The sequence below is a fragment of the Lissotriton helveticus genome, chromosome 3_1, assembly GCF_964261635.1.
Source record: "Lissotriton helveticus chromosome 3_1, aLisHel1.1, whole genome shotgun sequence".
Classification (NCBI taxonomy): Eukaryota; Metazoa; Chordata; class Amphibia; order Caudata; family Salamandridae; genus Lissotriton; species Lissotriton helveticus.
The window spans coordinates 2,097,033,095-2,097,057,519 of record NC_136061.1 but is presented as its reverse complement, the minus strand read 5'-3'; the positions used below and the strand labels follow the sequence as shown (position 1 = coordinate 2,097,057,519).

Here is a 24,425-nt window from a genome sequence, read left to right as displayed (position 1 = left end):
CATTTAATATCCCCTATGATTCCGCGAATAAAGGGATACCTGGAGCCATAGATGGATTGTTAATCTTTACAGCCCCTGGCCATTTTTTAAGTCTCGCCTGGCGATAGCGCATGCGCGATCCTCGCCATGCGGCGATCGATTCTTCCAAAGCTTTACATGCACGCGTACGGTTGAACAAAGATGGCTCCCCTCCCCATTCATCCAAAGCTAAACATGCACGTGTACGTACGGACAGTGGACAGTCTGACGCCATCTTGTTTGTGCCAATAGCTTTCTATTGTCATGGCAACCAAGCTTATCAGAAGCTTGGTCACGCTGCCTTGTTACTTTACTGCGAGAATTATGCCTACTGAGAACTGCCGTGACCAGTGTCTCTATTAAAGAGGAGTAATGGTGTGTGGCTTTTGGACTACAATGTTCTGCTTGTTGTAAGGCTGCTGATGCGAGCGGGCGTGCAGACTGTATTGTTGTGGTATCACCCTGCGCCGGCAGCAGTAGGGCCGGTTTTTCAGGTCATTATTTTCTTGTCTCGCCCTCTGTGCACGGTGACAGCAGAGGCGGCAGCGCCAGTATTAGACGGCTATTTAAACACCGCTGGGCGAGCACTTTCCCATCACATAACCCGCCGTTGGCTATTTGGACTTTCACTGCAAACCGGATCAGTAAGCAGCGCCTGAAGCACCGTCAGTACACAGGGCAGAAGCAGGCAGAGGGCACCTGGGCAGAGGGATGGGGTGGCTGGTGGAAACCTTGCAGCGCTGCTACTGGCTGCTTAGCGACGCCAAAGATGACCCGCTGTTCAGTGGCCGAGGGAGCCCGGTTCATGGTGTAAACAGGAGGCGACTGCATCTCTCGTGCGGCGCGACTCACTGTCCCTGCCAGGACATAGCGATCCCAGGCTGCATAGGGTTGCGCACCTGAGCTCTGCGGCACCAACAGCGTGCGGGGAAAGGACACATCTAACCATTAATACCGGTGCTCCAGGGAGAGACCAGCGCCACTTGTAATCCCCCCGCGGCCTTATGTCAAAGGATGTCAGCAAGGCTCTTGTTTCTGAAAGCGAATCGAGCTCCCACCTACCGCTTTTTTCTCCAGAAGTGGAATGGGTGTGCCATGTTAGTTTTAAGCGGTCAACGAGCCCTGTGCACAAAAAGTAAACATGATCTTGGCCAATGCAGAGGACACATGAGGAGATGCGGATATCACAATGTGACGGACAGATGGAAAGTTTTCATCATTTTCCAAATGAATATCATTTCAGTCGTTCTTAGGTGGGTTGTTTTCTGCTCAGCCACGTATGGCTACGTTACGATGCGCGGACGCACGTGTGGAGGTGTATGTTTGATGACGCTATACCGAACTACCACCATTTAGCTGCCTTCGCATTTACTCTTGCTGCTAAACAGACGGAAAGCTTAAATATCATTTAAATATTTTGCCACTGTTTTTTCACCTTTAATGTTCCGGTCTGCACTTTAACTTTGCCGGTTGCACTCCCCGTTCCATCGCGGGCTCATTGGTCCTGATTGCTGTGGAGGGAGACAACTCAACAAGACAAGAGTTTAGCGGAGGTGGAGGTTGGCGTTCTAGTCGCCTCCTCACCTCATTTAAAAACAGATGCCATATCGGGCGCGCCAAAGGCAAGCCCGTCTGCGCCTCGGAAGTGAACAGGGCCAGTCATGCTGCTGGGCCGGATCCAGGATTAGTGGAGGGCCGGCGTGCTTATAATTGCACGTAACTATTATCACTGGACCCTGTCATTCGCGTAGGTCTTAAGCGCTGTGATGACATCTTGGATCTCGCCAGGGGGTGTTCTAGCTGTAGCTTTCACTTTGCCACCAAACTCTCTAGCGGGGGTTCTACAATTGTGAATGAGCCAGGCGTTCTAGCAGCCCTCATCAACGCGCGCTCGATGGTCAGACAAGCTGCCAATATCTTTGAGCTAATTGTGGACAATAAGCTTGACGTATTGTTCATCACTGAAACATGGCTCAGGGAGTCGTGTGAGCCGGTGGTTGAGCTTGCAATCCCTTGGGGTGCAGATCGCTTGACAGGGAGAGGGGGTGTACTGCTGTGGTTTTTAGGGAAACCTGGGCCTTTACATGTAAAACCTCAGTGGACCTGATGGAGGGCGTGGCTCTTGATTTTTCCTTCACCTTATCGCCCCATTTTACGCTAGGGGGCACTCTGATCTATCGCCCGCCTGGCCCGCTCGGTGCTTTCCTAAAGACTCTGGGGGATGCTATTGCCTTACGGGTTCTGCGTTTTCCCAAATTTCTCCTTTTGGGTGATTTTAACATCCATTTAGATACCACGGAGGCCCCGGATCCCGCGGCTCTGCTGGATCTTTTGGCCTTGACTCAGCTGACTCAGTGGGTCGCTAAGCCAACTCTCTCAAGGGGCCACTTGATTGATCTGGTATTTTCTAATTACGAACTGCATGTTACATGATAATATTCTCTTGGGAAATGGGGCAATCTTCTTGCCTGCCATCCCTGCCACTTGGCCCTCCCACTCGCAAGATTAATATTCCTGGGTTAGTAGAGGCCCTTACTCATTCCCAGGTAGACCCAGCTGCTGGTTGACCGGTTTAACACCTGGGTTAGCCAGGGAGTTAAATCCTCGTGCAAACCTTTGCCTACCAAGGCTCACCGGCCTTCCCCCTCTCAGCCCTGGTATTCCCTTTTCCTAAAAGAAAAGCAACTGGGCTGTAAGAAGCTGGAACGCCAGTGGCGGGTCGCTTACTGCCCAGTAGCTAAATCCGCTCTGCGCACGGCATGGCACAGAGAATTTACTACACAGCTGTCAAGAAAGCTAAAAGTGACTTATGCTGAAAGAATAATGAAAGCCAATAATAGCAAAGAGATTTTCTCTAGTGTCAAAAGTTTTATGTCCCCTTGCGCGGAGCACAAGGCCATTCCAGCCTCCCTTGGATGGTGTGAGGAGCTTTCCGCGTTTATCAATAAAATTCAATCTATTCAAGATTGCCTGGCTTTATCAGCAGCACTGCAGAGCTCCCCCCAGCACCCCCTCTTTGTACCGCTCTCGACTCCTCTTTCACGCAGTTTGTCCTGGCCGAGAAGTCGGACATCCATGCTATTCTCAAATCCCTCAAGTCAGGCTCCCCCTCTGATCCGTGACCAGCCAGAGTCATAGCGGGGGCTGCAGATATTGTGTGTGCTGAAGCTACTACCATTGTCAACTGGTCACTTCAGGCGGCGACTGTACCGGGACAATGGAAGCAAGCTCAGAGCTGCCTTGCCGCCGTGTTTACAAGGCTGGCACAGGCTAAGTTCAAGTGCAACGAGGGGAAATCAGAGATACTGCTGTATGATCAATTTCCACCGCTCTTCACAGAAGTCTTGTGGCCCCCAGATTTCCCCCGCCCATTTTCAGAGGGTAGTCCGGCTAAGAACTTGGGAGTTTGGTTCGGGGAGGATCTCAGGTTCTCTGAACACATCAAGAGATTAACGGGTGCCTGTTTTGGTACACTCCAGTCACTGAGTAGATTCTTCCCTATGCTCCCTCAGCCGGCGAAGGAAATGGTGGCACGGGCACTCATCTTTTCCCGTTTGGATTACGCCATTGCGCTTTTTATTGACATCCCGGGATACTTGGTGAATAAACTTCAACTGATCCAGAATGCGGTGGCCAGACTCTTATTTAACATCTCGAAGAGATCCAGCATAAGGTCACACTTGCGTGACCTCCACTGGCTGCCCCTCACTTTAGCGCATAGAGCGTTGCATGACTCAGGCCCCTTCTATATTTGGAAACGGGTGGCCTTTTACACCCCTCACCGATCCCTATGATCTGCTTCCCACCGTCTGATGGTCATTCCCCGCTTCTGCTGGTCTAGGTTAGGGGGCCAGTCACTTGCGGTCAAGGTTGCTACTCTTTGGAACAGCCTTCCGGTTTCTCTGCGCCACACTCAGGACTTGTTTCGATTTAAGAAACTCCTCAAAACTCATCTTTTTAATCAGGCTATCTAACTTTTCTTCCCCCGCCAGTCTGCAGTTCATATCGCGCCAGGACACTCAGAAGTAATGGAGCGCGTTACAAGTCTCATATAACATAACATAACGATGGTTCAATTCTGAAGTGTCATGGGCGAGTTTGCTCTTCACAAACAGGGGCACATTTTCCGCATAAAATGCAAAATCAGAAAATGGCCAGGTTTGGGCTAGATCAATCAGTACTTAATTTGAGCCGGTGGATGTAGGTAAGGCCGCAGACACTCACTTATGGGGACCGGCACTTATTTTCCTCCTCAAACTTTGACCCAGAGCAAGCTAAGGAAAAAAACACAAAAGGAGAAGGAAAAAACGAAATAAGTTAAAACAGTGAAATAGGGATGTAGCTGGGCGTGTCTATGGTGGATGAAGAGGCTTGAGATGGAATAGAAACTAGGCAGCCTTTGTATTAGTCACCCCTACATTGGATAGTGCTCGCCCGTTGACTGAGCTAAATTTTGGGCCCCAACACTTATGAGAACTACATTTTTAAAATCAGCTTTATTTATAAACAGTTCTTGCTAGCTTACCTGTTTATGCCTTGCTGACAGGGGTGTTAAAAGCAGTGAAGCGAAGCAGGGCAATGCAGCGTTCCCTGCCTGGGACATCATGCTCGGCCTCTGGAATCCAGGCGCGGGGTATTTCACAAGCTCACGAGGCATCGTAAACCACAATTTGGTAGCGCGTAAAAATAATCTTAAGGTTAAAAATGCAATAGGTCTCGCCTTTGATTAAGTTAAAGCCATTTGCTTTGCTAATGGTATTGTATAGCAAAGCAAATGGCTAACTTAATCAAAGGAGAGACATGTTGCATTTTCAATGCTTGTTCTTAAGTGCTCCCTGAAATATGGTCGAGCCCACCCTGACCTTTAGGAGCCGGGGTGAACCAGATGATGGAGCATGACACTACTAAAGTGTCTAAGGGTTATTTAACAAAAAGGAATGGCTTCCTTTCTCGCGCTTGAGGGGTTGGTGACCCGGGAGGTTTTGACTAATGCCCATCTGCCCCTAATCTAGGTACGATACTGGTGTTGGATATATACTTGAGTTGGGAGGACGTATCCCCACTAGGAGCTCCTCTTCAACGTTCCAGCCCTGGAGAAGATCACTTCCCAAAGTGGCCATAGTTTGATAGTAGGTAGGCCCTCCGTGGGAACCTACCACGGACCGTGGGAACCTACCACGGACCGTGGGAACCTACCACGGACCGTGGGAACCTACCACGGACCGTGGGAACCTACCACGGACCGTGGGAACCTACATCCTGCAGGTCAAGAGCCAAAGCATCTGAGCCATGGACAGCATCCTGAGCTTCTCCTTAAACGAAGAAGAGAAGAGAACCTGAGTTCCAGAATGGGGTGCAGTACACTGACCGTCTACGGAACCAGGAAATACCAGGTGAGCAAGTACCCATGTCCAATTTTCTTATATGGGACCAGAAAAAAAAAACATAGGTCCTTCACCATAAAAGCCCAATACTGACCACAATGGGCCCAATGTTTTATAGTCCAGTTGTCTCAAGTTAATAAGGAAGTGGGCAATACCTTTCACGAGAGCCTGTAGATGAAGAAAATTTATTAAAGCTTATTTAAACACCAATGGTCAGAAATAACGCATTCCAAGGGAATATTTGACCCAATCAGATTTATCAATGTCAACAAGTGAACAATATCTGTTCAGTTGATGAGAAACACAGAAAACAAAAAAGATAAAGTTGGACACTGTCTGAACTGATATGTAGTGTGAAGCCAAAATAATGTAATGATAGAACAAGGAGAGCATTAGGATAATAAATACAATTACATACATTCATTCAAATGTGAAAAGGCTTTCCTCTGCTCATCATTGTAGAAACACTTATCCCAGTAGGACATCAATTCAGTTCTAATTTCATTTATAAGGTGCTGCAGATTTTCCAGCTTAAGGTCGTCTAATAGTTTCACTTCATTTTTCAACTGCAAAAGAAGGAAAAAATTAAACCGCTTCTCAGAAATTTAAATAAAAACCGTAGAATATTTAATTTCATTACATTTCCAGAGGTTGGAACCAAAAGCCCAAGTTACAAAATGACAAAGTAAATATAGGAGGAAAGGACAGGGATTACATTTTTTGTAGAACAAGGCAAGAATGGTATCCTGCAGCTTCACAATACTCAAATATTCAGCTTTCTAGTCTTAATATATCAAACAGTGTATTCGCCACCTTATCAGGGAGACAGAAAACGTCAATTAAACGTCACACAGATTGCAGTCTGTATGCCATTTACAACGAATGTAAGTGGGGTTAAGTTCAACATAAGCAATATGATATATAAAGACACTAAATGTATATTATGTTTGCTTGCTTTTATTGCAGAAAATGCAGTGCTATAAAAACTACATTTCATAAGGAACATTGAAATGTATGAAATATTTCACTGATCTTGGTAAAATATGGATTTCATCATTTTAATGAACGTTCACAAACCATTCTACAACTAGTTATCATAAGGGCTACTAGGATCGTATGCTATAAAAGATGAAATTACAAAACAGTTATTTAAATTATGCGGTAAAAAAAAAAAAACATTCTCGGATGGCTTACATCAAATCAAGTCAGTAAGTAGCGGCAGTGATGTTGCTACTGCTGGGGACATTTTGATGTGGGGTCAAACAAACTGATTGAGCCTGGTGAGGGGACGGATTGGGGCGAGTAGAAAATGCATACATTTCGTTTACACAAGTTTGTCATTAAAAAGTGCTGGTTTTGCTTTTTTTCTTTAAAACGGCATAACATCACATCTGTTACCCATGTTAGAAAAGGTCCCATTGGTGGAGACACGTTGTACCACCTTGTTCCTTTTGACAGAGGACGAAATGCATGCAACTTTCCTATTGTCATAGGTCAATCGCTATGCGACACTGAAGCAAATAATGTACTTCTAAAAACCAAAACAAATACTTAAAATAAAAAAAAGTCAGTAAGTAGGGTTGTGCCGCAATGTGTTTGCATATGCATGCGCTTGGTGTATGTTCGCTTATGAACAGTAAGATTACATGGAAGATTTTAGGTTCCATTTTGGGGGACCCAGGGCGGACTGGAGGAGCATAAGGAGGTAGAGGAATTTCCCCTGACCGATTTGTGGATCACTATAGTCCAGTGGTTCCCAATCTGTGGGCCGCGGCACCCCGGTGCACCGTCGAAACCAGCATGGGGCGCAGCGCACTAAGCACACAGTTTGTGAGTTTGGTAACCACTGAACCGTGAAAGACAGTCCTCTCCTCCGAGGACCATGTTTGTGCGGTCCTCTTTTTATTTCTATGACCGCAAGCGTGATGCACAAGCTCACGGTCATTCTAAACTGAAGTTTTTCAGGTGTTAGAGGCCCCCGGGCTCGAGTGTGGGAATAGATCAGCAGTTGGGGCCGGGGGACTGCTCAGATGCGGGCCACAAAGCGAACAGTGAGCTCGTACAGAAACAGTATCTGGTGGGAGGAGCCCCCGCTCAGGTGTAGGGCTGAGAGAGGCCTCGAGGCGTATGGGCGTGTAGAAGGGACGCGGCAAGAGTAGCGCAGCTGTCACGCGTACAGGTGAGGGATCGAGGCAGGCGATGAGGTGAGGGGCCGAAGGTGTCCACCTACCTCCTGGCCGGTCTGTGCAGGGTGTGCTGCAACAGGCAGTCCTTCCTGGTGACTCAATAGTTTCCTGGGACAGGGAGCGGGGGCAGAGCAAGGACCCCTGCCCAGAGCCCCATTGGAGGAACCTCCAACATTTTCGTCTGACTTCCTGGAGTAGGTGTGTGACAAGGAGGGTGGGGAGGGCTTTTTGCAGGTACTTTTTTCCCGGAGCGGCGGTAAGGAAGGAGGAGTAAAGAGAAAGGAGGTAAAGGGGAACGGGTAGCTAGAGTAGAGAGCGTGAGGAGACAAAAGAGGGGAAGAGGCAAGAAACAGGGAATATTGTTTAATGAGTGGCGAAAAGTGAGGCGGCTGAGACAGGTAACAATAAGAGTTAAGAAAGGACGTGAGAGATGAAACAGGTGAGTGGAGACAGACACGCACTGGAAGGAAAAAGAGAGGAAGGACGGAGTTGAAAAAAAGTGAATGTGTACTGGAAAAAAGAGAAAGGGATGGAAAGAGTGAAGAGTGATACACGGAAAGGGGGCATGTGCCAGAGGAAAGGGGAAGAAAGAAAAGACAGAGGGGAAGAGAGCAAGTGTGTGGGTTACAAGAAGTACCATGTACTAGTCCCAAAACCTAACATAGGTTCACTATTCTGGGTGAAAACATTTTTTAGTACACCCCTTTGTTTTTAGAATAACATGAATGTTAGCACATTAGCATTGTGAAGTCTCATTTGCACTTTAAAGTCCATCTTCATAGTTCTGTCTAGGCCTTGATATCTTATAAGAGATTAATGCAGAAAGTAATTTTTTTTTCATAATGCTGTCAAGTGATCTGCATTCTGTCCATTATCTGTGTGTCTTTTGCTTTCTCGCCCTAAGTGCGCGGAGTATGCCCAGACGTGGGTCCGTGCTCACTGTGCCACTGGATGCAAGCTAGCAAGGGTGATGCCCCAAAGCAGGTCCCAGGATGCTTATTTCCGGTCCAGGGAAGACCTGGCGTGGCATGTCAGGCTGGACTGTTCCCATGAGGAGCAGGGTCAAGACTGATTTGCATATGGCTGGGTCTAACCTGGGATGGCATGGTGAGCAAAAGAACAATGGATTTAATCCAGATATCTCTGACTGGGGGTGAATGTTTGATTTCCACTGCATTCCGTCCATCATCTGTCTCTCTTTTGCTTTCTTGCCCTAAGGCAGTGGTTCCCAATCTGTGCGCCGTGGCACCCCGGTGCGCCATCAATACCAGCCTGGGGCGCCGCGCGCTAAGCACACAGTTTGTGAGTTTTGGGAACCACTGGACCGTGAAAGACGTTCCTCTCCTCCGAGGACAAAGTTTATTTCTAGGACCGCAAGCGTGTTGCTCAAGCTCACGGTCATTCTAAACTGAAGTTTTTCAGGTGTTAGAGGCCCCGGGCTCGATGCAGAACAGGATGAGTATTCTGAGGCACAGACAAAAGTACAGAAAATAAAGGGCACAAGGAGAAGCTGGAGCTGCAAGCAAATTTCTCTTTCTTTGGAAATATCATGTCTATGGCTAGCGTCCACCTTTATTCCATTGTTCCTGACTAGAGAACCCTGCACTACAAATCACTTAATCCATCTGTCTAATATGGGGATCATAAAAAAAGTTAAATTATTTTAATATGGGTGTATTTATGACTGCCAACAAAAGTAATGAAGTCATAGGCACAATTTAAATGTACTCCAACCCACTTTAATGTCTAAATTACACTGGTTTGTAGTTCACACTCTGCTACAAGTGCCAGTTAAGTGCTCCCTGGTACTTTACGCCTTCTGGGTGCAGAGGTGGTGGCCCCCCACTATGTTTCATTTTGAAGAGTATTCTCTCTGACAGTATTGCAGGTTTCCTCAGCTGGTCTCCAGTCTTGGTCAAGCTACCCCAATCCCCTTTAATTTGTTCATGGAAAGAGGTGCTGTTCTTTATAACCCTTTAAGGACTGTTCAGTGCACCTAAATCAAAACATTGCAGTCACGATTGTGCACTTTCTGAGACTACCCACTCCTGAGGCCGGGCTTACATCCCCCACCCTAAAAAAAAATTTGTAACAGTGGGGAGTCGCGGCCGACTGCTAATTGGTCAAGGGAGCCGTGGGTTGCAAAACTTCGGGAACCACTGCTATAGTCCATGTAGGACGCTGGCTCTTTAAATAGTGGACCAAAAACGAGGTGCACTGTGTAAAAAGTCCAGGCAACCCTTATTGGTTTACAGAAGCAAAAATATTAATACTAGATGCTCACTTTTGTGTTACTGTGGGCAAGGAGTTTAGGCATATCAGAGGGGAGTGCTCGGCATTTGTTGTACTCAAGGGCAATAAATGAAACATTAAATAAATCGGACCAATTTCGAAAATAATCGTATCTCTATATACATTTTAATACCAAGAACTTTATTATTCAGTATATACTTTAAAAAAATATATTTTTACAAGTAAATTGTTGACTTAAATGCATCTTTACGCAGCAATGCTTCTCTATGGGATAAAAGGCATACGTTGCATACAGTTATTTGCGATCGGTGTCTTGGGGTGTAGGAAGGTAGAATCCTAGCATGGTTACCCCAACTTTTTGACTGGTGTCCGTGTGTTCCTGACATAGTTTGACTGGGATCCTGATAATCAGCACCCCAATAACTGTGCTTTCTCCCTAAATTTCCCAGAAGAACTCCTGTACCTCCACAAATGGCTATTGGTGTACCATTGTAAGTCCCTAGTATATGGTACGGGGGTACCCAGGGCATATGTACACCAGGGGTCTCCCATGGGCTGTAGCATGTATTGTGACAACAATGAAAGTCCACCTAAACTGACTACAGGCCAGCCATTGCAGCCTGTATGAGTTAGTGCTTGCACCCCTCACCACAGATATGAGTTTCCTTATATCTGGGGTCACAACACTTAAAACCTATAAGTCACACCTATGGTAGGCCCTTCAGTCCTGAGGGCAGGGTGCTTGGTTAGAAGTGTTAGGGTGCCCTAGCATGAGCAGGACACCCCAAAAAAAGCCTGGAGTGGATTCTCCAGGCTTTGTAAATGTGGTCTTAATACATATAGTAGACATTGGTCATTATGAAATGTCTAACTATATAGTGGATGCACCGAACCCGGTAATGTTTGGTACCAAGCAAACACAAGGAAATGATAGACAGAGCTTTGAATCTTTTCAGACACTCACCACCAGTCACAGATCTGGGTTGTATTCATCATCATTCTTTAGCTCACTTCCCCCACCCCAGTTCAGATACAGGCAAGGTCTTCCCTGGACCGGAAACAAGCACTCTGGGACCTGTTTCGGGGTAACACCCCTCATCAGCCGGGCTAGCTTGAAACCAGTGGTAAGTGAGCAAGGGACCCACGTCTGGGCTTACCCTGCAAACTTAGGTGAAACAAAGCAAATGATGGATGGAGCGCTGAAACTTTTCAGACACTCACCCCCAGTCACATATCTGGGTTGAATCCATCATTCTTTAGCTCACTTCGCCACCCCAGTGGAGACACAGCTATATGCAAATCAGTCTCAACCATGTGCCTCATGGGAGCAGTCCAGACCGAATTGCCAAGCCAGGTCTTGGTCATGTATTTGCTACCAAACATGTTGGAATCATACCCCAACACTGATTTCACTGTGATCAGTAGGATACCATGTACTGGGGGGCTCCCTTGGGGTACACACCTGTACTACCAGTAACAGCCTTTCAGGATTTGCAGCCAGGTAGTGCTGCTGCCTACCCCAGACCTGACTTTCTTCCTGCTGCTGAGCCAAGCTCGAGCAGGGGAAGGTAGAGCAATAGGTTTCCTGTCGCAGGGTGGTTTGATCACCTCCCAGACAGGACTTGGTGTATTGGGCTGGGATATGGGGGCTTGCCAGCCCCAGGCTGCTTTGAAAGGCACATTTGGTGCCTTCCTTGCATACTCCAGTTTGAGCCACTCTGGTGCGAAATTTGACAAAGGACATAGGAGAATCCGCTTGTCTGTCTACCCACTCTTCTGGGAGAGACTCAGTCGTGTCAACCCTTTTCCTAGGGTACTTAAGGGCTTACCTGTGGATGGTCCTTCGATTCGTCGTGGGACAAGACTAAAGCCTGAAACTACATCACTCTTAGACCGTGTGGACACTTGAACTTCGCCTGGAACCAAGACTCCACCAAGGAAGACTCCTGCTGCTCCAGGTCTCGCTGTTCTGTTAGTCTTCGTCATCTGTGTCTGCGCTTCTTCCAGGATCTTTAACAGACCTGTGGGCATCAAAGACAGCCGATGTAATCTCCCTTGGAGTGAAGGAATCGCACCCCTGTATCTGCATGCACTGCAACGAAGCAGACCGGTCTGCTGCACCTGACGTCCCATGGACTTCGAAAGGCTCATCAATACAAGTGGTGGTTCTGCAACCCCATCAAGGCCTGACCGGTCCTCTGCAATTTGGAAGCCAGTATACCTCGTCGGAACTGCAGAGACCAAACCCCTGTGAACAGAGTCGAATTGCCATTCCCAATGCTTGTTGGCTCTGTACTCCAGAGATCTTCTGGCTACAAGAAACTCCAGCCTCAAGCATCTCTTCCTGCCAAGTACAGTGTCCTCACTGCATCCTCTGCACCCCATGGGCCTTCCTTCTTGGTGAATTGATCGAGGTTCTCTTGCGACTCCTGCCCCTTTGGCCTGTGGGTTCTCCTGTCGAGTAGTTTCTAGGAGTGAACCAGGACTTGTGCGTTTTGGATGACCTAAACGGAGGGATTGGTGTCCAAACCGACCCTGGACACCGCCACAGGTTATGACAGCCATTAGACCAGCTAGCTCTACAGTGCCACTACCACCCCCCTGTATTCTACAGTGGTGTAGGTAGTTTCTGGGCATGACAACCCTGATTACTCATAGATCGTGGAAAACAGTACAGTACTTTTGTCGCTTAGACACTCGTGCTTGATTTCTCTCAGAAAATACACAGGATGGCGATTAGGACGTTTCAATGAGTATTTACTGGTCCAGCAACAGACTCGTGTAAAACATACGTGCTGCGACAATCAGGAGACTGAAGCATATGAAAGAGATTGCTAGTACCAATTTAATAATATAGTAGATACATTTCTACCATAGTGCCAATAAGATGAACATAAGTAGTTCAGATAAAAACAGTATCACCTGCATATTCCTAAAATGCGCGCCCTAAGTACTTTTGCCTAAATGTACTAGACCTTAGATCGGTATGTGTATCATGGATATGTGCATGTGTGTATGTAGCCAAGAAATCTCCAGGTGTGCTCCAACCTCCTCACCTGATGGCTGAGTGTTAAGGACCCAGTCTCTGCTTAGAGGATGACACCCCGCAAGGGATGTCAGACCGTTGCGTGTCGAATATTCAGCATGCAGGACCCCGTCTCAGCTTGGAAATAATTCTCCTCTAATTTGTAAGGGAGGGGGGTGAGTGAGGGTCTTTTATACTAAAGTGGTCACTCCAGGGTTTTTTCTAGTATCAATAGGTTTTTAAAACAATCATGGATGTTTTAAAAACAATCAAATGTTTTGAAAACAATTACCAATGCTTTTATAAAAAAGTGCAATCATGCACAGCTAGCGGTTGACCAAGGATGAAAAAAAAGTGGTGACCCTTACACAGAATAAATCTGCTGTGCCTGAGAACATGTTTATGTACATCAGATGCAGGAATTATAATTGAGTAACGAGAGCCTGGTGTCGAAGAGACAGGAGCATGCTACTAGGTAAAAGGTCACCGGTTTAGACTAGTTATCGTTGTGTGGATTGGACAAATGTATGTAATAGGGGTATACATGACAGGACTAAAGAAAAACCAAAGGGGGTGATGGACGGAGCGTTGGCAATACAAACACTCACCCCCAGTCAACTGATCTGGGTTTAATCCATCACCGTTCTTTAGCTCACTACGCCACCCCAGTTCAGACATGGCCATATGCAACTCAGTCTGACCCTGTGCCTCATGGGAACAGTCCAGCCCGAACTGCCAAGCCTGGTCTTCCCTGGACCGGAATCAAGCTTCCCAGGACCGGTTTCTGGCATTACAGCCGTCTTCAGCCGGGATTGCTTGAAACCAGTGGCAAAGTGAGCAAGGGACTCACGTCTGAGCATACCCTGCCAACTTAGGGCGAACAAAGAAAAACCAAAGGGGGTGATGGACGGAGCGTTGACAATACAAACACTCACCCCCAGTCAACTGATCTGGGTTTATCCCTCCATGAAAGACTAGCCTAGAGAACATGACACGCCCGAGGGTCTACTTCTGCTTTAGTGGGCTCCCCTGCTTGCTTGGGCCTGCTCCGACTCTCCTGCTTGTGGCAAGTTCCTTGGACCTTGCTAGTCCCAACGTTGCTCCTTCACTTTCCACACCTGTTGCACCTACCAAGGCTTGTTGGTGCTCCAACCGTACACAGACACCCTGGTTCTCGACTTCGGTCTTGGGACAGCGTATGCATGGCTCCTAGTCTTCCTCAGTGTCACCTGGTACTCACAGCTGCAGCTAAAAGGTCACTGTCAACTCACCTGAACAGCCAGACATAGGTTGACCTTGCTCTTCCGTGCCTCCTGGTCACTCCTCAATGGCATAGACTGTCCCCTCTACTTGCAGTTTCTTCACGTCTCTAATCCACCCTTAGATTCCACCGGACTTCACCTTCTTCAGAGGCACTTTTCTCAAATTCTTCCATTGTCGTCTACGGAGGTTTCTGACGTTTATTCACCCCTATGCACCTGGCTTAGCTGGTGTAGGTAGTCTAGTCTCCGGGGCATCCACGGGTGGGGTGGCTCTCCAACCTTCCGTTCTCCAAGGAAATTCTTTGAGGTCCTCTGGGAAGGGTCCTTGTGCAAAACTGCAACTGCAAATTCTAAATTGACTTCCATTGGGTACATAGCTGTGTTCGCACTCTGCACACAGCCTCTGTAGGGTTCCTGGGTACTTACCTGTGGTGTTTCCTTGTGTCGATGGCTCCTCTGGGTCTTCTGGTCCAAGTCTGTCCTTCTTTGCAGTCTACTTTAATATATGATTTGGTCTTCCCACTTGGAGACCAGTGTATTTTGTGCTACTTACCTTATTGCAATTTAAGTATTTTTGTATTTGTGTCGTTATCTCCAAGTAGGAGATATACAAATGTGTTAGTGAGTGTTGTATGATGAATGGACGTATTTTTATATAAATGCTGTGTGGTTCTTTTTCGTTTAACCGACACTAAATTAATAAACCGGTAAAACAAGCTGCTTAACACTCCTTCAAGATAAGCCTGAAGGCTGATCAACACAGCTAAACTTTGAGAGTTTCAATGGTTATCAAAGAAACTAAAATCACCATAAGAGTTGCATGGATTAGTGCAAGATGCATAAATTAGATACATGTGCACTGTTGGACCCGGGGTCTCCGGTCCACCTAGGGTAGCTTGGCTCAAGGGGTATAGGCTTCACTCACAGACTACTGTTTTGTACTTGCGACACTCAATGCAGTAACACAGCGTACCACCACCAAAAATGACACCACACCATCTTTAGAAAAGGTAGAAAATCTTTATATTTCCTTTAAGCATGTTTTTCAGTTGCAACACCAATCATAAATTTACATTTCAGACATTTCATTTGAATTACCTGCTTTTGTAAACTTGAATCATGACATAAGATTTAGTTGCTTTGGCGAATCTTACTTAGAGTATTAGAGAGCAGGCTAGCTGCAAAAGATTAACTCAATTAATGACTCCCTTCAATATAATAGTAAAAGTGAAAGGCTCTAAGCAGTTTGGCTGTATTCCGTCACCACATCAAGGTCTCAAACATTGGAATCCATTACATTAAATTCAGGTATGAATCAGGTCGAGTTATCAGTCAAGTAAGCAGTTGGTTGTTCTATAAGAGAACATTCAGAGGCATAAAATTCAAGCAGACGGTTGTATTATAGAAAATGACAGTGCCCTTGGAGTCTCAGCAAATTAAATCAATTTCCATCTCCTGCCGTTTAACTTTCCTTTTTCTTTTAAGCTCCTCTTTTGTAAAACTGTGTGAAGATTTAGTCCGGTCTCAAGTGCTCCCTCCCCTTTCTTTTCCACTCCTTTCCGCTATTTCCAGCACCCCTAGTCAAGTTTTGAAAGTAGCAGTGGGGCCCTCTCGCCACCGGAGGCCCCACACAACACTGGCGATCTTACCGGGTTCCTGTCAGATCCTCGGCCCAGCCAGCCTATTCAGCCGCTACCTGTCAAGCGGCAAACAGGCCTCTTCGTCGTCAGTTTCTTCGTCGTCAGTTTCTGCCTTTCGTCAGTTTCTGCCTTCGAGACGGGACAGGCCCTCAGCGGCTGGGCCTGAACTGGATTTTCACAGGACCTCCCTTCCGGCGTTCCAGCTGGCTCTGTGATCCGCCCTTTCACTCTCTGGAGAGGAAGGGAACTCTACCCGGGTCCGGCCTCCTTCAATCCCGCCCCCTACTTCCTGTTCGCTTCATCAGCGCTGGAGCAGGCTTCCGATATGCTGCAGCCACGCTACCTACGCCTCCCTGGAACCACCACTACGCTGGCTAATACCGGGCCCCCCCCTTCCCCAGGATCTCCTCAGTGGGGGCTTGCAGACGCTATCAGCCCTGCCAAAGGCGGCAGCCCAGCGGTAGGGATTTCAACGGGGCCAGCAGCAAGGAGGTGAAGTTCGTGTGGGAAGCCCCAAAGAACCCAGGGGCAGTGGCGGTGACAACCTGCGCTTCTTATTTGAGGTAGAGTCTCAGGTGGTGTAGGAAGGTGGCTACCTGACTATGGTTACCCCAGATTTTTTGCCTTGTGTTTAGCTGGTTTTCGACTTAGCTGGCCTGGTTCCCTGCTAATCAGGGCCCCAGGCTATCTGCTCTCTCTGTAAAATGGATTCCATGTACCCTAGGTACATACCACAATTGGAAATGGACTCCTGGTCAGCCCCTGTACCATGCACTATAGGTGCTCAGGGCATAGGTGCCACCAAGGCCTACCAGGGGCTGCAGCATATCTTTTGCCACCCCTGGCTGGTTCTTAAATTGACACAACTGGCTGATCACTCAGCTGGGGCAAGATGGTGTAATCACCTCTTGCTTAGATATAGTATACCTATATCTAAACCTATATCTGGACACATATAAACATGTGAGCCACTCCTATGGAAGGCCTCATCAATCCTGGAGGCAGAGTGCGTGGTTTAATGTGAGATGGAGCTCTAGCATGAGCTGAGCCTGTCTGCAGCTGTCGGGAACCACTCCCTAAGCTGTTCCGGGATAATGCCATAACATATACTCTTAAGTGCATTATAATCCTCGCGGTTATATAGCAACTTTGGTTTGGCTTTATCAAAACATGTCGTGTAAGGTGTCACACGATTTGGAATACTATCCCCTCGCCAGTCCTGGCGACGGGGATAGCATTCCACCCCTCTAGAGGGAGAAGACATGTTACTTTACTGAAATGCGGTTAATTTCTAATAGGACCTCAGATCCACAAAATGGATGCTTCTGCCACAGACACAAGTCTGACCCCCTGAAGCTGACCGAAACTCAGCCAAAGGGGCCTGTACAAAGGGTTTCCTGTCGCAGGGAGGTGTCACACCCCCCCAGACAGGAGATAGTGGATTGTAGCAGGGAGGTTTGAAAGAAACCAGACACTGCATGGGGAGCACAAAGCTTCCCCTTGCATAATCAGGTCAAACCGGTTCTGGGGCACACCAGCCCCCGACCCAGCGCGGCCTGGATCAAAGGAAAGGGGTGTATAATAAATAATAATAATAAAGAGTTTTATAGAGCGCGAACAGCTGCCTCACAAGGAGGTATCCCGGCGCTGTAAGAACAGACAGGCCATAGAGGTTGTGTGGCATAACTTAGCGTTGTGCAGTGAAAAGCCAGGTTTTTAGCACTAGTTTAAAACAGGCTTCAGAGGGGGCCTGTTGGAGAGAGGAAGGAAGAGAGTTCCATAGCCCCGCCACATTGGCCGAGAACGTTCTTCCGCCCAACCGAGCCCTTCGCACTCGGGGGACCACAATCTTCACCTGCCCGTTGGAGCGGAGGGACCGAGACTGGTGATACCTGGGGAGTCTAACTTTCAGGTAATTAGGGCAGGTGCCAAACAGGGACCTAAAGGCCAACGTCAGGGTTTTGAACTTAACCCGGCTGGCCACTGGGAGCCAGTGCATTGCTCGTAGATGCGGAGAGACAGATTGTTTGAAAGGAATGCACAACAGTCTCGCAGCCGCATTCTGCACCGTCTGAAGGCGCTGGATTAGATAGCGGGGGAGGCCCAGATAGAGTCCGTTAGCGTAGTCCAGCCTCGACGTTATTGTGGCATGGACCACCATTTTGCAGCACTCTACTGGCAGAAGTCTCAGGATCTTGCGTAGGTTTCTCAACTTGGTGAGACAGCATCCAGCGACCTGCTGAATATGGGAAGCAAAGGAGAGACTGCTATCCCAGCGGACTCCTAAATTTTTCGCGCTCTGGCTCGGTGACGGAGGTGTTCCCATTTCTACCGGCCACCATAGTTCAGCAGGGGGGGGCAGCCCCTTGCCAAAAAAGATAACCTCAGTCTTCTCAGCATTCAACTTAAGTTTATTGGCGTTCATCCATCTGGCCACATCTCGGAGGCATCCCTTAAAAGTTGCAAAAGCCTCTTCCGACACCTCAGAGTATGGAAACACCAACTGGGTATCATCAGCATACGAGATTGCTTTGACCCCCCAGTTTGAGATAAGTGTGAACAGAGGAGCCAAATAAACATTAAATAGTAGCGGGCTTAGTGCCGACCCCTGGGGAACACCACATTTTAGCTTGGAGGGTTTTGAGACAATCTGATCTAATGCCACCTTCTGTGTTCTCAGTGATAGGTACGACTGAATCCAGCTCAATGCTTGATCTTTTAGCCCTATCTCACCACCACCACTTGTGTATCCAACCCCTTCCTGGGTCCCACCCATAAGAGGGGACCTAGCAGGTAATCCAGCCCCCCAGATTCGAATAAGAGTGGGAGCAGTGCCAATGCACGGCAGATTATCCTGATGAAACATAACGAAACTCTGGACCCTTTAACATCCTACTCAACGTAGAAGACTGAAGAATCTCCCTTGTGGTCAAGGAGTGACCACCCTGTGCAAACAGGCACCATCCAGCCCTCGACGTCTGCTTTGTTGCAGTTCCCGCCGGAACTCGAGCGACAGATCGACGAGATCAAGCTTGCCTGCCTTCTTACAGCCCGATCCACAGCCCCTGCAGAGCTGAGACCCGTGTAGGCGACCGGAAGCGTGGGGCACGCCATCTTGAAAAGACCACGAGACGCTGACCGTGCAGCCCACGAGTGACCCTCGAAGCTGTACACCGGGGTTTGAGAAGCCCCAACCCTGAGCCACTCTTGCACCGAAGTTCACCCCTCTACACTCGACGAGTGCTGCGTGGGGCCCTTCTGCTTCTTTTGGCTCAACGCGTTGGCCCGGTCACTTGCCAGCCGGCTTGTGGCCCCTGTGCCGACGAAACTCGAAATACGACTTGTGATTCTGGTTGCTCCAGATTTGCACCAGCTCCCCTGAAAAGGAGCCCCCACTCTGAACCTCCCGGTCCGAGTGAGAAGCAATCATCCAGTTCCGCGTGGATTGCTTTTGCCAAGTGTTGTTTGCTCCAATCTTGAAGCCGACAGCGCCGACGGCGAGAGCCTTTGTGGGACAGATCGTGACCTGCTCCTGGACGTTGCAGATGCCCCCGAGCCCACGTGACAGCGGAGAGAAGCTCCTCGACAACCACCTGATTGCGCCCGACATTGCCTGGTTCCGCCCTGGTTCCACCCTGGTCACTGCTGAGTGACCCAGACTCTGTCCCCTCTGCTTTCAGGTACTTCTCGACTTGGATCCACCCTTGGATCCCACCGGACACTTCTCCTTCACACCGCCTGCAGCCTCTTCAGCTTCAAGCACCAAGAACCTGCGTGACGACGCCACTTCGACCCTATGCACCCGCTTCCAGTGGGTGAGGTAACATTGCAACGCCGGTGTTCCCACACTGGTACACACCTCTAGGGCCTGTGTCTAAAGTTTTGTCTTTCTAGGTGTAGCGGAAGTGTCCTTAAACCCTATTTGTGTAACTTTTACGCACCATTGACTAACATTGGTGCATGCGTGCGCTTTCAGCGCTGCACCCGAATCCCGCGGGCTTTTCCCCGACTTCAGCATTGCTTGTCCCGACTGCTCCCCGCGATTCCCTAGGCCCTAGGCCTAACCACTGTTCGATTGGTATCTCTTATACCACTTGTTTAGTATATGGTCTGAGTGGCCCCCCGCCCTCATCCATAATTGTGCAACTTTGTATGTTATACTGTGCTTTTGAGTTAACGCTTGTGCCCCTTTGTTCATAAAGAGTACTGGGGATTATTTTGAGTAATAAATACATATATTTTTATAATATATACTTGTGTGGTGTCCTTTCATTTGATATTACAGGACTGTGATTGGTAAAACAGCTCGCTTAACACGACCTCTTGAGTTAAGCCTTTAAGGCTGCTTAGTCTATGCTACCATTAAGATAGCTTGTCTACAAGGTTGACTTACAACCAGACACCATAAGGGGTTATTTGGACTGATACAAGGTGGTTCCAGAATTGGAAACATCATATCAGGCCAACTTCTCACAGGTGGGTTATTTTGGCGAGACAGTTAAGTCTTTTTTCACCCTTGCTCCAGGCGGCAGCAAGATTGAGGGGAGCTAGGGCAGAGATCCGGAGCCCTTTCCAAAGTCAACAACGCGCACCCCTCAATTCCCAGGTCAGATGACCTCAGCTTGCCTGAATCAAACCAGGGATCCGCTATGAGAGGGCATAAGGGGGGAAGGTGGCTCCAAGGGAACTGTTGATGCCAGGTCTTGGTCAACCAGCAGGGGGTAGCGTCAGCAAAAGGGAGGATAGCAAGTCCAGAGACAGTCAGACCCCCCCCCCCCTCAGTGCACCAACCTCCCCACAGGCAGCCTTATCTCCTGACTGGTCTCACTCCTCACCCGATGACAAAATGGCCGCCCAACATTCCACCTTTTATAGCCTGGGCCAAGAGTCCAGAGTGGACCAGAAGGTTCTGGAACCCCTCAATGCAACCCTATGGCCCCAGGTTATGAGGCGATTTGGACAGGCCACCATTTTGTGTTTCCCTACTCTCCCTCAATTTTAGAGGAGCCCTTGCGCCACATTGTTATTGAATAACCATGGGCGCCCAGAGTCCTAGGGTCAACCCTAAAAATATGTAGTGGACGCACAAAAAATTCAGAAGGCAAAAAGGATAAAAATAAAAAAAATATTAGGAGGGACCACCCAAAGGGCTAACCGGTCTAACGTGCACCATATAGTAAGCCAGCCTCCTACAGGGGGTCTCCATCAGGACTTAGGTTTGTAAGGGCCCAAGGTCCAAAGTACCACCTGCAGATACTCATTACCTGCCCTGGGGCGCAAGGGTGCAGAAGGGCTGGTCGGTTTGGTAGCTGTGCACGCTACGCTAGTGGAAAGAAAGGGGCCACCTTGAAACCGGCTGCAGAGGAGGACTTGGGGACAAGTCCAGGAGTTCCCAACAGGGGGCTTAGACACAAGGGTCATGAGAACAAGGGGGCACAGCCGGTTAGTCAGTACCCAGTCTGGGGCGCTCAGGTGCAGAGTGGAAAAATCAGGCTGGCCAGGGAGCAGCAACTTTGTAAACCGTACTTTGCGTTTTAGTGCCCGAGGACTGCAGGGCAGTAGCACCTCCACTTTAAGGAAGATTACTGGCAATTTGTGAAGGGCTAGCAGTCTAGTGGGAAGTTCTTGTAAGCTGGTCAGCTGCAGCAGGAACCACTGGTCACAACTGTCAAGACAGGTGCAGAAAGGATTTGGTGTCAAAAGTCTGCAAAAGTCCTCAGTTCTTGCTCTTCGCGCTACTCTTTTTGGTCTTCTTGATTCATTGAATCCAAGCTCCAGGATTCAGGGGTCCAACTTAACTACTCAATTTAGGGGCTTAAGGTGAGTGACCGGTAGTAGCCCTAAGAGTGCGGGCTCTCACCTGCAGGAGGTCAGAAATCTATCTGTGGTGGCAGGCTGGTCTACGCCATTAAGCCAGCATACTAGTAGTAGGTAGGTTTCAGGGGCACCTCTAAGGTGGTCTCTTGGAGCAGGTATTAAAACAATTCATCAGTGGAATCAGTGTGGGCTTATTAATACAAGATATTTTATACCAAACCTCTTTAGTTTCAGTGAAGCTATCATGTAGCTGGGAAACCCCTTATTACCAGTGTTCAGCACATGTACTCAAAATGGCTTCCGTGTTCACTAATATCTAAGATTTGACAGACATCACAGGGGCACATCTGCTCATGCAGATATCCATACATATGGTACAGTGCAACCTGCCTTACGGCTCTAACACCTTGTGCAGGGGTGACTTACCTATAGTGCCATGTAGTGTCTGCAGGATTGGCACACATTCCTGCACGTCATATCACTTTTCTATACACCATGGAACACAGCCTGGGATCGCAGTTTGCATGTTGGTGTTGAGGGGTCCCTTAGGGTGGAACAGTACATGCTGTAGCCCCTAGGGACCCTCTTTAACCTCCTTGCCATAGGTACCAAGGGTATGATTTACTAGGGACTTACAGGGGGTGCTAAAGGTATTGCCAATTGGAGGAACATTTTACAGTTTTAGGGAAAGATCTGGCAGTGGGGACCTGTATAGCAGGGACCCAGTCCACTTCTGTCTAAATTGCATCAGATACCTGACAAAAAGTGGGAGGTGACAATGTCAAAAAGGGGCACTTTCCTACAGTCCAGTGATCTGGGTGGGACAAACACTGGAGGAAAGGAGGGAGAGCCAGCCTCCCCAGTAGACTTCAAATGGGTGCTCTTTGATTCAGAAGAGGTCACTGGAAAGGGGGTTGGAAATGTCTCCAGAAGGAGATTGGGGCTGATAAACAAGTTACTTACCTTCGGTAACGCTTTTTCTGGTGGATACAGTATCTGGCTGTAGATTCCTCACCTTCCTGAATATCCCCTGCGCCAGCAGCATTCGGAAACTTTTGTAGCTCCCCACGCCGACGAGGACGACGTCACAGAGGCACGGCTTTGCTTGCAACCTCGCGGACGTCACCCGAGCCATAAGATAGCCTCGTCGGCGTGAGGACGTCAGTTCCGCCCTTTTTTTCCATGCCCCCGAGGCACACGGACGGACTGACATAAATAGGTACAGTATACACAGTATTCAAGCCAAAACACAGTGTGAAATCAATGCAAAAAGCAAGAACTATTAAACATTTCCATTGAAAGATACAATCATAAAAAAAATACTTTGCAGGAATAGAAGATGGACAACGGGGAGGCGGGTGGGTCAGTGAGGAATCCACAGGCAGATACTGTATCCACCAGAAAAAGCGTTACCAAAGGTAAGTAACTTGTTCTTATGATGGATACATTTGCCAGTGGATTCCTCACCTTGTGAATAGAATCCACATCAGTCCCCACTCCCGGAGGAGGGTGTCCACTCTTTTATACCAAGAAATCCTGTAGGATAGAGCGCGCAAAGTGGCCCTCCCTCCTCACTTCAGAATCTAAGCAGTAATGCTTTGCGAAAGTGTGGAGGGAGGCCCAAGTTGCCGCTCTACAGATGTCCTCAACTGGAACACCTCTACATAAGGCAGATGTAGAAGACTTTGGCCTGGTAGAATGAGCTCTTAAACCCTCTGGAGGTTCCTTACCGGCCAAAGAGTAACAAATCTTAATACACAAGACAATCCATCTGGAAAGTGTGTGCTTGTGCACCGCTCTGCCTTTTCTGCAGCCAGCAAAGGGCCCACGAAGAGCTGGTCATCTGCACAATAGTCTTTAGTTCTATCAAGGTAGAAGCTCACCGCCCTCTTTGGGTCCAAACGGTGAAGCCGCTCCTCCTCCTTGGAAGGGTGAGGGGGAGGAAAGAAGGAAGGAAGGGTAATGGACTGCCCCCATAAGGAAGGGAGTTACCACCTTTGGCAGAAAAGCAGCCCTGGTCCCGAGTACCATTCTTTCAGCATGAATGGTCAAGAATGGGGGTTTCGAACACAGAGCTTGAAGCTCACTTACCCTCCTTGCCGAGGTAATAGCAACTAAAAATACGGTCTTAAAAGACAGTCTCAAGGGACACTTATGCAAGGGCTCGAAGGGAGAACCCATCAAATAGGTTAAGACAAGATTTAAGTCCTATTGAGTAGCTGTCAACAGCGAACAGGTATGCAGGTTCCTAGACGCCCCAGTCCTCGACATCATACTCCTCGATTAAGATCAGGACCAATATCTCTCCCCATAGTGCCTTCTCTTATTGAATCGGTCATCAAGGGGAGTCCTTAGAGCGGGAGGAAAGCACTCTGGTGGTAGAGTGTCCTTCACCATGGCTCCTAGGGTAACCAGCAGTTTTCTGCTGTTTTTCTTGCTGCTTCTCCTGAAGAACAAGTTACTTACCTTCGGTAACGCTTTTTCTGGTAGATACAATATCTGCCTGTGGATTCCTCACCTTGTGAATATCCCCTTGCGTCAGCAACATTCGGTAATTCCTTTTGTAGCTTCGCGCCGACGTGGACTTGGACGTCATAGAGGCACGGCACCGCTCGCGACTCCGCTGACGTCACCGACACCTATAATAGGCCCACGCCGGCGTGATGACATCAGTTCCGCCCTTTTTTCCGTGCATTCGAGGCACACGGACGGACCAATGACAGTAGATATACACACAGTATACGCAGTACAAATATCAAGGTAACACACACAGTGTGAAGCAAATGCAACAAAACATTTGAAATAAACCAATATATAATAGAAACTCTGGCATAGAAGAG

The 24,425-nt window shown here is 48.3% G+C and overlaps 1 protein-coding gene across 4 annotated transcripts in view; it reads right to left on the bottom strand.

Annotated features, from left to right (window-relative positions):
- The window catches only part of LOC144824137 (protein regulator of cytokinesis 1-like), a 619,082-nt gene that overhangs the window by 412,510 nt on the left and 182,147 nt on the right, over window positions 1-24,425 (bottom strand). For all 4 annotated transcript variants that reach the window (XM_078683256.1, XM_078683257.1, XM_078683258.1 and 1 more), the window contains exon 7: window positions 5,821-5,968. In XM_078683256.1, coding sequence (XP_078539382.1) covers window positions 5,821-5,968 — 148 coding nt within the window. The remainder of the gene's footprint in view (window positions 1-5,820; window positions 5,969-24,425) is intronic.